The sequence below is a fragment of the Pelmatolapia mariae genome, linkage group LG17 (assembly GCF_036321145.2).
Source record: "Pelmatolapia mariae isolate MD_Pm_ZW linkage group LG17, Pm_UMD_F_2, whole genome shotgun sequence".
Taxonomy (NCBI): Eukaryota; Metazoa; Chordata; class Actinopteri; order Cichliformes; family Cichlidae; genus Pelmatolapia; species Pelmatolapia mariae.
In genome coordinates this window covers 19,898,131-19,912,986 of record NC_086242.1, presented here as the reverse complement: position 1 = coordinate 19,912,986, position 14,856 = coordinate 19,898,131, and the positions used below count along the sequence as shown (strand labels likewise).

At 39.9% G+C, this 14,856-nt stretch overlaps 1 protein-coding gene across 1 annotated transcript; it reads right to left on the bottom strand.

The window, feature by feature from the left end:
- Positions 1–61: 61 nt before the first annotated feature.
- On the bottom strand, positions 62–8,805 carry tmem19 (transmembrane protein 19). The gene is made up of 8 exons (XM_063460781.1): positions 8,600–8,805; positions 7,650–7,797; positions 6,298–6,411; positions 4,009–4,146; positions 2,562–2,638; positions 2,302–2,479; positions 1,653–1,862; positions 62–522 (listed from the first exon to the last, which is right to left on the bottom strand). The coding sequence occupies exons 2-8, from the start codon at positions 7,777–7,779 to the stop codon at positions 362–364; spliced, it is 1,008 nt and encodes a 335-aa protein (XP_063316851.1). The 5' UTR covers positions 7,780–7,797; positions 8,600–8,805; the 3' UTR covers positions 62–361.
- Positions 8,806–14,856: the final 6,051 nt, after the last annotated feature.

The following is a 14,856-nucleotide window of genomic DNA, read 5'->3' as shown; positions in this document are numbered from 1 at the left end:
CTGCTAGTTTTCTTTGTTTAGACCAAAATTACACCAGTTTCATTTCCTGATTTTATTTTATTTGTTTTTTCACTAAATGGCGTAACGTCATCTCATCTAAAACAAATCAGTCAAATCCAGACTGAGGGGTTTGCAGTGAAGTTTAATACATCCATGGCCTCCTGAACATGTCATGTTTAAAAACACAGAGGCTTTGAGCTGATGGTGCAGGTGTGACTCAGTTATTAAAACCTGTCTTTTTTTTGTTTTGTTTTGTTTTAAAAAAAAAGATGTTGGTCTCAGATGTTTAGTCAATGTTTGAGTAACGCTAATTCAGGCAGCCAGCAGGTCATAAAACAGGCAGACAGTTTTTAGTGTCAGTCTATCGAGGCCACGCACCCCAGGCCAGCCCCGGCAGGATGAGCGCGATGAGGACAGAGGAGAACAGGTTGACTGCGTTGTTGTCTAAGATGGGTTTCCCGCAGATCCACTGGGTGGTGGCGGAGCTGTAGCTCACCACCTTCCCGATGCTCGCGTCAAAGCCTGAGGGGACACAGGAGAAAAGTCAGAAAATCTCTGTGTGTCATTGCACGAAAGGAAATCCCAGCTGCAGAAAACGTTACCAAAAAGTTTAAAAAATGTAAAAAAAGAGTTTATTAGTCTGCAGATGCGGTTTACTTGTTTCAGTCAAGCTAAACAGGGACTGAGGTTTAGGAGAGCCCCTCTGAAGCTGTGTTTTAATTCTGTTTAATTTTTAGTGAAATAAGTTTGAACTCCGTGAGCTGGGATTTTCTCCTGAAACCAACGACATTCACTGGAGTAAAAGCTGCTTGATCTCTGAGGGCCGCTGAGTTCAATGGTTCAACTTCACTTTTATATGGAAAGAAACTGCAGAACTTCACTCTAACTGGGGATGTTTAATACTCTAAAAGGAAGCCACTCACTGTTCTCCTGCTTCCTCTGATCTCTGTATGAATGTCAAGCTTCAGCAGCAGATTCGGTTCAATCTTATTTTTTACAGCAGCAAATCATCTCGAGGAGCTTCACATTGTAAGGTAAAAACCCAACAATCAGACGACACCATATGAGCAGGCACTTTGGCAACAGCGGAAAGGAAAAACTCCTTACATCCATTACATCTGATTTATAATCAGCTCACACTAAACTTTAATCTCATCTCTGTAACTCAGTCAGACTGCAAACATTTGCTGTACGTTGCTGAGAATTGGTGTTTAAATCAAACTGATCTGTGTAAAGCTTCAGACACTGATCAATCATTGATCATGTAACTGATCACACTGATGGAAAAACATCTGTTGCAGCTGGATCTTGGAGATTATTGGAACAATTGAGTGAAGATGAGGCTGAAACGACTTTAAGACTCTGAAACGGAACTAAATGGATTTTAAGGGCATTTTTAAAAGAGGCTGCAGATACAGGCTGGTTGTAATCTGATTACATTTCATATTGAAATGTGAGCCCGGACTGAGATTCAGTCAGTAAATGATGTCAAACAACATTTTAAAGGTTCAAAGTCTGAACGCGACATCTGAATCTGTCTGACACATCTGGGTTTGCGAGACAGAATCATAGAGGCTGTGTGGCAGATCAGGAAGTTTCTCTACGTATGCAAACACTTAACGACATTCACATGAGATCTGGCTCAAACCCACCTGAGTACTGCATGTGCGCCCCCAGGAAAGAGTCCAGCATGGACCCGAGCAGGCCGGCCACGCCGCCGTACACGACGATCGGCCACTGGGGGTCGGCCAGGTGGAGGTCGCCGACTGTTAGCAACTGCGTCACAAAGTAAGCCACACCCACTGCTGCCCCACCGAGGAAGCTGGCAACCAATCCTATGGGAGTAACGCCTCCGTTTGTTCCTGCAGGGAAAAAAAACCCAGAAAAATGAGGCGACTTATCTAAAAATGATTTTCAGCGCAAAAGGACGCGTGATTAGGTCAACTGAATGTAAGGATTTTTTTTTCTTTACTGCTGATCTTCTGTACCTACAGCCTTTTAATGAGATGCCACACAGCATGAAAAGAAGTGTTCATCTGTGGACTCTCTTCAGATAAATCAATGTGACAAGTCACATTATTAATGAAGCTCACAATCACGCCTCCTCGTCCTGATGAAACGGTTGTGAAAATCTAATCTGTGTGTTTGGCTTCATGGAAAAGAGTCAACTCTCAGCAGTCCTGAGCTTCACAACTTTAAAAAAACCCCAGTCTCATCTGAACTGTGCTGTGGGACTTTTCCCCTCTTTAACACAAAGTGGAACATTCACATCATTATCCCACCCTCTTACTGGCTCCTCACCTGTAGGGACTTCCTTCCAAGTGGTTATGAGTCTCGGCTTTGATCGGCTGAGGACTGGCCCCACCTCAGATGCCCAGGTGTCCCCGGTGCTGCATGCGAGCGCGCCCAGTAGGGAGAGGCACATCCAGGAGGCAGAGTACTGCTTATTGAAATCGATAGGGATCTCACCTGGACCCACCTGAAGCACGAGCAGGAAATGAACAACTTTACTAACATTACACTCACACAGAGCAGCTTATTTCCTGTGCTTCTCAGTTTACCTCGATCATGTAGAGCAGCGCCAGCTCAGTGGGAACACCTCCATTGCAGAAAACCTGAACCCAATTCCTCTGACCTCCTAAAAACAAGTAATTCACATTTAATTCAAACTGTTCCAAGACAACTGTTTAAGCAGCCCAGGTAAAAGGCGGTGGGTCAAGGGGAGTCACTAATCAGATGCTTAGTTTTTTTTTCTCTCAGCCACAGATCATTTAAAAAACAAACTCGTCACATTGGCCCATTGAAAAAGTAATAAATAAACATATTTAGTATAATAATGTAAAATATGTTATTAGTTGATTTAAATTTCAGATGAATAAACTTAATATGCAAAATAATTAAATTTAAAGTTACATTTTCACCACTAGATGCCAGCAGATTACAGATTATGGTCAACAGAGGTCTATTTCCTAACCCCTCCCAATTAAATAGAGATCCTAGCTATGGTGGCTGCTGGACAAACGCATTTTGGCCAGCTACAAGAGATCCGAGTATTAAAGTTAGACTGTACTCCATAAAAGCTGTGACCGGAGTGCACGTTTCTACTGTTGTTTGTGAACACACTTTCTGATTTGCTATCAGTGTACTCTGATAGCAAAGTGACCCTTCCCCCCGACAGTGAAATACGTCACTTCACTGTTTACCTCAGCTGTGAATGCCGGGTAAGAAGCGTACGCCTGTATTTACTCTGGGAGAGGCTGGAAAACTTATGTTAGCTGCTGTTGTTGTTGTTGTTTATCCATCTCATGTCTAATCTGTTGACGATAAGTAATTGTGACAATATCGGACATAAATTAGCTATTTTACGTATGTTTTCGTGTGTTAGAGCCCTGACTTCAGTTCAGGAGACGAGGCTTGAGGTGAGGAGGAAGAAGATGATATTTTATTAAGATGACTGTGATGTCTGTTACCTCTTTGTTTCAGTTTGGGGAAAGGGGATCCCTTCTCAGATGATAAAACGCAGAGCTGATTGTAAGTTTATGAGAATGCATCATTTAGTTAGAATTTTTTAGTTATTGTTTTTTTTAATAAAAACAGTAATTACGCACATATTCATTTTTTTGTTAAATAAACTAAAAAAAAACAAACAAACAAAAAACGACAAAACAACAAAATGCTGTTCCCTCGCTTAGACACACCTGTGCATGTTACAGGTGTGTCTGTTAGAATTGTTGACGATGGCAGCAAAGTTTGTTATCAGCTTTAAATTTGTCAGGTTTCTTACAAACACAAGTGCATGCACAGCTTCAGCTCCGTTTCAGTCATTGGAGCTGCTGATGGACGCTTTACTTCACCCACAAGCTAATGGTCGGATGCTTTGTGCCGCTAGTTTGAGTAAGACATCAAAAGTGTTTTCATCTCTCATTCTCTCTGTGGCTCCGCCTCCTCACTGTGTCACAGAGCTTCCACCAGTCTCTGCAGCACCTGTGAGGCCTTTACGTCTCTCACCTTCTTTGTACTCAGCATCGATCTTCTTCTTCTGCGCTCCTCCCCAGCGGGTCAGTCTGGAGGAGGTGATGAAGAAGGCCAGCAGAGTGGAGAAGAAGCTGTAGTTTGCCATCGTCAACACAAACCCCACCAGGAGGGCTGAGGGCACAGAAACGCATGTTAGCGCAAGCTCACCAGTCATTCAGAGCGTGCCGTTCTGTACTTTTCTATTTTCTCAGGTTGCCAAATGTTTAAAAAGAACAAACCCAGCTGAAGAAGTCAAGCTTTACCAAAAAAACACCCCATAAAGATTGTTTCATTTTGCGTTTCCTGGAAGGCAGAAAAATCACCTCCCTTCTTCATATACTGTAGATCGCCTGACCGTCACAGAGGCATCATTCAGCAATGTAATAAATCAGATCAGTATCAGTTCTTTTCATAATTGCCTCGACTTCAGGCAGCAGCCTCGTGACTCAGTTTTCAGAATTGAGGTCTTGTGGATGTTAAATCCATAAAAAACAAAAATCAAAACTCTCAAGGAAAACTTCAATTTAATGACTGTCACTTCACACGTGAAAACTTACAGCGCTGTGAAAAAGTAACTGTCCCCTTCCTGATTTCTTAGTTTTTTGGCACATTAGTTACATTTAAATGTTTCGGATCAAACAAATTTTAATATTAGAGAAAGATAACCTGAACAAGTTCAATATCTACTTTTTAAATTATTTTTTCATTTATTAAGGGAAACAGTCAACCAAACGTACCTGGCCCATGTCAAAAAGTAACTCATGAATTATTTGTGATTAACTACCGAGTTCAGTTTCACTGCCAGACCTGCTGAATGAAGAAATATCTCAAATAGAACCAAGACATCATGCCAGAATCTAAAGAAACAGCTGAGAAACAAAGTCATTGATTTCCATCAGTCTGGAAAGGGTTACAAAGACATTTCTAAGGCTTTGGGACTCTAGTGAACCTCGGTGATTCTTCCCAGGAGAGATTGGCTAACCAAAATTACTCCAAGAGGTCATCAACGACCCATCAAAGAACCCAGAGCAACATCTAAAGAACTGCAAGGTCACAGTTCGTGATTCAACAATAAGAAAGAGACTGGGCAAAAAATGGCAACAGTAGAGTTCAAGGAGAAAAGCAGTGCTGAGCTAAAAGAACACAAAGGCTCGTCTCATATTTGCGAAAAAAAAAAAAATCTGGATGATCCCCGAGAGTTTGTTGAAAGTATTCTGTAGACTGACTAACACTAACGCAGCATTTCATAAAAATAATATCATACCAACTGTCAAACGTAGTGGTTGTGGTGTGATGGTTTGAGGCTGCTTTAGGATGACTTGCTATAATTAATGGAACCATGAAATCTGCTCTATACCAGAAAATCCTGAATGAATGACGGGAGCAAATGCTTTTTCACATCACTGTAAGCAAATTCTACAAAATAAACATCAAATGGAAGATATCAGCAGTAAGCTGAATATTTCAAACTAAAAACAGCAACGTGAGACGTGTGGAAAAGTTCCCTCTGCTTATCTGTTACACATATTTTCACCACTTTATTGAATTCTGGCTCTGGTTTACATTTTTAAAGTGCCGATTCAGGAATTAAAAGGTGTCTAATGTGAGAATTGAGTCCGTTCATGGGGCGATTTTGTGACAGCATTAATGTGGATTATGAGTTTTAGATCTTTAAAGTCCATGACTGCGGCCAGGAATCCTGTTTTCTGCTCTTTAACTCGAGCATATGAGAACGGGTCTTCTGTGACCACCATAACTTCAGTTTAATGGGTCACATGACGAGATCTGTGCGTCATCTGCATACTCGTAGTAAGAGGTCTAGTTGTTTTCTGGTGCAAGTGCTGGGAATGCGTTACAGTCTTTGGTTTTAAATGCATCGATTACATCATATAATACCAAGAAAACAGGCAAAAGCAGCAGCCTGAAGAGCTTGGCGTGTAATCTGAAACTGGAAAAATGTTTTGGATTTCTTAAAATGTGCCTCTTCTTGGAAAAAATGTAAGTATTGGAGAATCCTCTTTATTTTAAAAGGTCATAGAAAATTCCCCTTTTAAAAAAAACAAAAAACCCCACGCTCAACCACCACTTTATTAGCCAATCACAATCCAGCAACTTAACGCATGTAGACACGGTGAAGACCACCTGCTGGAGCTCACACCAAACATCACAACTCTTCTAATGTTCACTCGAAATTACTTAATAATGGCTAAGCAGCGAGCCAGGAAGCCCAAACAACTTCCTCTGACATCACGCAGGTGGGTAAAGGTGATGACAAATACTCACCGGCCAGCGCTCCCGATCGGTCCAGACTGCGTCTCTTCAACGCTCGCATCGTCACCGTGAGGGGTACCAAGATGGAGAACAACCAACGCCACGGCGACACAGGCTGCAGCGTGCCTGAAAACAAACACACACACCAAGACTACCATTAGCACCTCTCCACCCGACTGATCGTTTGAAGGATTTACTGAAGCTCGTAAAGATCCGTTTTTATTTTTAAATTGATCACAGAGTGAAAAAGTTTTTATTTTAAATATTAAAAAGAAATGAGATGCACTGTTTTTAAATATAACTGATTAAACTACAGCTGCTGCGTATTATTCTGGCTTTTTCTGGCTCATTATGGGCTTTGGAGGTGATCAACTCCAACAACAGTGTCAGGTCACTCAGAAAGTGTAACAATCCAGTAACTGTGTCTTAATTTAAAACCATGCAGGGACTGATTTCAGTGGGGACAGCTGTAGAAGGGAAATCTTCTATCTGACGATGATGATTTCAAAACAAAACCGGAGAGGGAGAAATGAGCTGATGTGCTTCGATCGGTTGGTCACACAAGTGCAATTAATGTAAGCTGTTGAAATAATTTAAATGTGGCAGGGTGCAGCGGGTGGAGACGAGTGCAGAAGATTTACAAGATGGTAGTGAGACCCGCTGTGATTTTTTGTGTGGGGACGGTGGTACTGACAGAAAGACCGGAGGCCAAGGTGGGGGTCTTCAGATTTTCACTGGGAGTGAGCAGGAGGAGAAGATTAGAATTGATCTGAGGGACAGCTTAGGAGAGATGGAGGATATTGGACAAAGGATGATGAAGATGGAGGAGAAGGAGGAGGAAGGAGTATAAGAAGGAGAAGAAGAAGGCAGAAGAAGGGAGGAAAAAGGAGAAGTAGAGGAGATCTTGGTGGAAATGCTGTAACATGTCTCGTCATTTGTGAAAATCTGATGCTTGAAGCACAAACAAATGCTCAATCTCAAACCTTTGAGTAACAGCATGAAACCCAAACTTTACTCATCATGTTGCTCAAAAGAAAGACCAGGGACCCTGACTCATTTTTATTCACCAAGTATGTGCACACATACAAGGAACTGAGTTTCTTCCTGTCAACTGTCAAGTTTGTCTTTCAACATATGCCTCGTGTCCTCATTGCCACGGCCTCTGTCCATGTACGACTGTGAAAAATGGTACTGAGGTCTGTTCAGCTTTTAACCCACTTCAGGAGAAAAAAATCAAAGTTAGTGTGAAAGCTATTTAGGGCACATGGAGGGGCACATGATTTAATGGATTAACTTCCCGTTTAAAGGCAGTTTTAAGGAAAAAAGAACCTTAAAGTGAAAACATTCCCAGGCGGGCAGCTCACCATAGAACGTGCTCATCGTGAGGGAGAGGATCCAGAAGAAGAGAGAGAGTGCCAAAGTGGCACACAGCACGATCATGTCAATCATCATGTTGATGGACTCCTTCATCAAGATGTCATTTTCAGAGTCCATGCTGAGGGACGGCCCGTGCTGCAGGACAGGAGGACAGAGTCACGTCAGTGTTTGTTAGATAGTTTCTGCTGCTGTAAGAAAACGACACTGCTACTTCAAGTTGATCAGAACATGTTTAATAACAAAGTAAAAGCTCTCATTTTGCCTAGACTTTCATTTCTCCTTCGTAACAGTGCCTCAGAGCAGAAAATATAACCTAATACAGCCTAAACTCCTTTTTATGGTTTATTTTGCTGTATTTTGCTTGCATTGTAAAACTACACAGCATTTAGGTTTGTTATTTTCTGTATTAAGCACCTTGAAGTTACATATAATAAAATATGCTAGTTAAATAAAAATACCATTCCTTGGAATAGGTGGCACTTATAGGGATCATGTTGTGCAGAAAGAGTCACATGACGTGTAAAACTCGCCTCCTGGAGCCTGAAGCAGAGAGCCCAGCTTGGTACACCTCTCAGGTAACACCCCTTGTGCCGCCTCATTTCAAACCTCCTGACTCTCCCCTGGCACTGGCTGACCTCAGGCTAGCCTGTACTCATCCTCTCTCTGCTCTCAGCTCTGTTTAAATGAACTGCCCGAGAACCACTCTCTTAATTTGCCATGAAGAGAGTCATGAGGAGAGCGGAACCAAAACAAAGCGCCATCAGACCCCCCTTAAATTGAAATTATACACCTAAATGTGAGAACTAAGTGTTCTCAAATTAAACAAAGCAGAACAACACTCTAAAATAATATCAAACACCGGGCTGAAGTGTCAGTTTGGTACATGGGAATATATTTAAGCGGTACTTAAAAAAAAAAAATACATATATAAACTCACCGTTTATCTCCTGAGCCATCACGACTTATCGGTTACACGCCCTACTTTAACGAGAAAGTTAGCTTTCTATTTTCGAAGTGGAACAACTAACAGTAGTGTTTCTTACAAATATAATTAAAGAGAAAAAGATTTTAGCAGAGAAACCAAACAGAAATCAGAAGCTCAGCTGAAGCTTCCAGGCTAAAACACCTGCCGGAGGGAGAAAACACGACGGACCGACTTCCGGCAGCCAGCCGCTGAGTTCTTAAAGGGACAGTAACCCAAATTATAGCTCTTTTTTTGTTTTTTGTTTGTTTTGGGGTTTTGTTTTTGTTTTTTTTAAATAGGTTGGCACAGGTTGAAACACGAAAAAGCACAGGCGAAATCGGAATATTTAATCTATTAATAACTGTGTTTAATTAATAGCTGTATTTGTTATGAAGATATTTCTGGTTTAAAAACTTTTATAATTTGGTGTCTACTCAGAAGACGTTCCAAAGGTTTCATCGTGTTTTAAACTTAAAAAATTGAAATTAAAGTAGTTGAGTCCCGTATAAAAATGAAAAAAGAAAAGAAAATACCAACACTGCACCCCATTAGAGTCATCCATCTCAGCTCAGACTGGTAAGACTTTGGATAATTAAACACCCACAACGTTATTGTTAAAGATCTTGCTGAGGTGCTCATGATCCTCCTTACAATAATTTGGCAGTATTTCTGGAATTTGACCAATGAGGTTCATGTATTTTGTAAATCTAGGTTTCCTGGCATATAAAGGCATTTTACTGTGCACACATACGTGGAACTTAAAATCACATTGACGTTCCTCTTTTGGATGTTTAAAAAATCTTGAAACCGATTTTGAAACATGTAGAGCAACCCTGCAAAAATTGGAGTAATCGAGTTTTTGTAGTGTTGCTGGTTTGGATGTGCAGCTTACTCTTTAAGAAGCTGGACTCAAGTAAAACATAAGGCAACAGGTAAATAACCCTTACAGACAGACTACATGGAAAGCGATGTCCTACCGTTTGAGGAAACAGAATAATATCTATAATGAGTCTTGCCATTCTTCTTGGAATTTCTGAGCTTCCAATGATCTTCAAGAGCTATAAAGCTCCACTCAAAACGCAGCCTTTAATCTATGATCCCATGGGAAATACTTCTCTTCCTGACAGCAGAGCACAGAGAGACCTCTGTTCTTGTCTTGCATCACAGCAGATTTTTTTTTTTTATCGGGTGTGTGATGGAAAATCAAAGATTGACACAGTTTAGTCAAATCAATTATGTCCTATTGAGAATACAGTTGGAGATTTCAGAAGCTTCAAATAACAAGAAATGTCTATCCACTGGTTAGATCATTTTCCCTTCAAATACCTCTGCAGTTACTGGGCAAATTATCCTTTTATTGTGTTATGATTCGTGGTTGCCAGAGGATGAATCCTACCCACTCTGGTAATCCTCTGACATGGCCTTAATTTCCTGTGAAATCTTTCCAACTCAAACTGACTGAAAGGCCTAAATCTTTCCACATTCTTGATCATGGTTTTCAGATGATGAACGTTTCCCAATCTCCCCCCCCCCCCCCCCCCCCCATTAAATTAGCTCCAGTAACTGCATGGCCTACCTTTACATTGTGTTGACATTCACAGTTCCCAGAGAATGAACGTACATTTTTATTGACTCAACTTTTTGTTTAGTGCCATCATGAGGTTTGACATTTTTTAATCTAATGTCTTCTCAGAGATACTGGATGCTTGCAATGAATTCATTGAGCAATTCAAAGTTCCAATATGATGAATCCTAACTGGATCCAAATTTTCATCTAATGCCATGTTATTTTGTTTGCAAATGTCATAATCTACTTGATAAATTGAACAAAACCTTTGCACTGGTTCCCAGACGATCAGTCCCAGTTACTTTTGGAGTTACCCCTGGGCTTCACTCTTGTGCCTCCATGTGGTTTAAATTTCACGTTTGATATCGTTTCAGAAACTGGACAGAATTGATGGTGTTCAAAGGATGAATCCTAGCAAATGTTATCAACTCACTTCAGTTCAATTCAGTTTAATTCCATTCATGTTCATTCATGGTTCCCAGATGATGATCCCAAAAATCTTTGGTAATCTTCTAATATTCCTTCAATTTACAGAACGTTATCAAACCCAGGAAATAAATGCTATCAATTCTGATAACCCTTTATGGTAAATAAATTAAATACATCAGTCATTAGATGCATTACCATGATGCTACACGCTAAGATGCATGGTTCCCAGAGGATAAATTCTTTAAGTTATGGTAATCCCCTGACTTTTCATCTGGTTCCAATAGCTACAAAAGCCGAAAGCGAAAGCTATAACATTTTCTGTGCAACATCTCCAGATGAGCTGGGTGACCTGATTGCACATTGTTTTTCATGGTTCCCAGATGATAAATTCCAAACTCTTATTAGTATTTAGTGTTGTTTTTGGCAAATAGTGTGTGAATATTACTGATAAAGCTCAATGTACACAGGAGCAGGCTGGCAGTGGGTTAAGACTGGTTTGTGTATTCACATTCCCTTCAGGATTAACTCTAATCACTTTAATTGGTAATCTGACTTTTCATCATTTTGGTTTATAGCCAAATATCTGTAACACATAATCAAAAAACTGCTCAACAAGCTAGCATGTTAGGAGTAAGACAGTGAACGGGATGTTAGTAATTAGCTTTGTCGTGTCAGAGTGGTTCAAAATGATTTTCCAGCTAAGATATCACGGTGTACAGTGTGCTGAGCTACAGCTGATAAGAAAGGTCAGTTTACCTTCAACTCTCCTGTCCTTATCTTGGTTTATGTGGGGTGATTTACTATTTACCACTACAAATGGAAAGTCAGTCTGAGGCTCAGGGGATATTCACTGTGTCACAGGTATTCACACATAAATTAAAGTCTAATTATAAAACTCTGTGAAGCTCAGCTCAGCTTTAACTACCACACTGATGAGATTAGATGTATTTCTGTTCCACTGCATTTGTACAGGCTAATAAAAGTGATTCTGCATCTGCCAGCATTTTAAAAGCTTTTCTGTGTAATGAATGTGGAGCAGTTTGTACACATTACACACTTTTAATACCAGGGTTAGAACAGATTGTGTCTAATCATAAAAACACCTCGATTTTTATAACACCCCATGAACCATTTATGAATCCATTTATGCTTTCTAAGTAAAAGATGCAGCCTGGTTTTTCTGGAAAGAACCGAAAGATGTGCCAATTATGCTCATTTCTGAGAGGGACAGCATCACATAACATTAATCAGAACTGTCCACAGCAGTGATGTTGAATAACTGTTCCGTCTTCTTTTTACTAGTAACTAGTTTTTTTCTTTCCAGCATTAAAAACTTAAAAAAAAAGTTTCTGCTTTTTTAAATGTGTGCCTTTTTACTGTATACTATTTATTTTGACTTTACTTAATTACAATTTTGTTATCAAACAGTATATATGACATAATTTCATATCTTTTTACTTATTGAAGCTTTTTTCCCCCTGTGTGTTTAAATGCGTTTAAATAATTTTAAAGTTCTGTATCAAAAAATACAAATCTAGGGATTTTAAAAAAGTATATTATAATTACTCTTTTTTTGTTTTGATTTTATTTTGTTGTTGTTATAATTACTTAAGTTTCAGCCAGCAGCAGAAATTGAGACTCATCAGACCAGAAAACATTTTTTAGTCTTGTATTGCGTAGTTTTGATGAGGCTGTGTGAACTGTAGCCTTTGTTTTCTTTTTTTTTTTAGATGGCAAGAATGGCACCCAGTGTGGTCTTCTGCTGCTTTAGCCTGTGTGCAAAGTTTGAGTTTGCAATGCTCTTCTGCATACCTTAGTTGTAACAAGTGGTTATTTGAGTTACTGTTGCTTTCCTGTCAGTATCAACAAGGCATTTTCTCCCACAGAGCTGCAGTTTACTTCACATTTTCCTCTCTTTTGGACCGTCCTATGTAAATCCCAGACATGGTTGTGTTAGAAAATCCCACCAGATTAGCAGTTCGTGAAATACTCAGACCAGCCCATCTGGTACCAACAACCACGCCACGTTTAACCCAGTTAAAATAATCTTTTTTCTCATTCTGATATTCAGCCTGAATGTCTGCAGGTCATCTTGACCACGTCTAAATGCATCGAGTTACTGCCACAGGATTGGCTGAATAAATGTTTGTGTTTGTGTTACCAAGGAGTTGAAAAGGTCTACCTAATAAAGTGGCTGTAGAGTGTATATCACAATGCAGGAACTCCAGCAACACTTAGGGGAAGATGAACAACTTTAATAATTGACCAACGCGTTTCGGCTAGTGGCCTTCATCAGGGTCATCATCATGACTCCATGCTGGAGTTCCTGCATTGTGAATTCTTTCATCCTCTCCATGCACCTTGGAAGTAGGTGAAGTTGTGCCAGAAATTTTTGCTGTAGAGTGTATATCCAAAAGTATAAAGCAAAATGATTTAATGTTTTCAACAAATTACAATAGACTAAATACCCAAAACAAGAATTTGTTTAACTATATCTTCCTCCCACTGATTCACACAGGTGCACAAACCTGTGGATAATTTACAGCTCAAATTTCTTGTAGCCTGGTCTTATGCTCCAATATTAAACCCACACACAGTCATAGTGGTGATTTAATATGAGTAGTTTATTTTGGATACACACCATAAATGTTTATCAGTCAAAAACATTAACTGAGATCAAACTATGAACACACACACACTAGGGGAGAGCTATTGGAGGAAAGAGAGATTATGCCACCTACCGAGCAGCGACGAGCGGAGGAGGATCAGAGGAGATGTGGTTTGTGCGAAACTGAAGCAGCAGTCACTTTTTAAGAGGGGGGCTAGATCCACCCCTGGAGAGAGAGAGAGCCTTAAGAGAGAATTAGAGAGAGAGAGACCTTATAACATGTGTTCTGTATGTCCAAGACTCATGGGAAGTGTAGTTGTTGAAAGTGACTTCAACACCATGACATGATGCTGGAGTTTAGTGAATCCTATGGGCTCAAATTGTGGTCATAAATATTTTGTACTTGTAAATCAAATGCATATTTGTGTACTGAGTTTTGTAACCTTGTAAACCAAAATATGTGAAAATTTTATGTTTGTGCATCTACAGACAAGAATTTGTGTGTGTGTAAAAAAGATTTGTGTTTGTAAAATATTTATAAAACTTTATCCTTTCAACAGCTACTGAAAGTTAGGGGACCTAGTTTCTATGGCAGGGGTCCCCAATCCCAGTCCACAAGGGCCAGTGTCCCTGCAGGTTTTAGATCTCACCCTGGGTCAACACACCTGAATCACATGATTAGTTCATTACCAGGTCTCTGGAGAACTTCAAGACATTTTGAGAAGGTAATTTATCCATTTAAATCAGCTGTGATGGATCAAGGACACATCTAAAACCTGCAGGGACACCGGCCCTCCTGGACTGGGATTGGGGACCCCTGTTCTATGGGATATTTATATAGGCTGTATCCCAATTCAGGGTCTGCAGCCTTAAAGGCTGCATTTTAAGGCCGATTACGTCACAGCGACGCGACGAAGGCTGTCGCAATTCAAAGGCTGCTCGAAATGCGGCCCTCAAATGCGTCCTTCATTTCCCTGAATTTTAAGGATGTGGTGGTGTAGACTTCGTGGCCCAACATATCCCAGAATGCATAGCGCGGCGGTGGGTGTGGATAATTTTGCCGAAAAAAAAAACGGCGGAAGAGGGGCGCCCGAAGAGTAAACTTTTAAAAGTAAGTACTGAATATTATGTCACTTATTTATGTGCAAATGTTTAATAACGAAGAACATTAAAACATTACTGTTGGCCACATGTCGGCAAAGTTATGTGACATTAGTGACGTTTGCACTAACTTGGTTTTAAAGCCTTTACTTTAAAATATACGCCGTTCAATAGTTGACCTTAATCTTACAGAGAATGTGATGATTTCATGGATATTTAAAGTAAGCACTGAGAGAAATTTATTAATGCCAACATATTGAAAAAACAATATTTGTCTCTTATATATAATACATTTATATATACAGTGTCAAAGGAACCTGTCTTTGAGTGAAGATTTAAGGTGACAGGAAATATAAATAAATGCAGCTTGAATCTTTACTGAAGCTCAGTATTTGAAACAGAGTTCATTCACTGCTGTAATAACTAATACTGATTGAAATAATAACTTTAATATTGGCCATATTATATTTACATTACCAAAGCGAGATGACTTTAGTCTCATGAACAACATTAGGTAATTGTTAT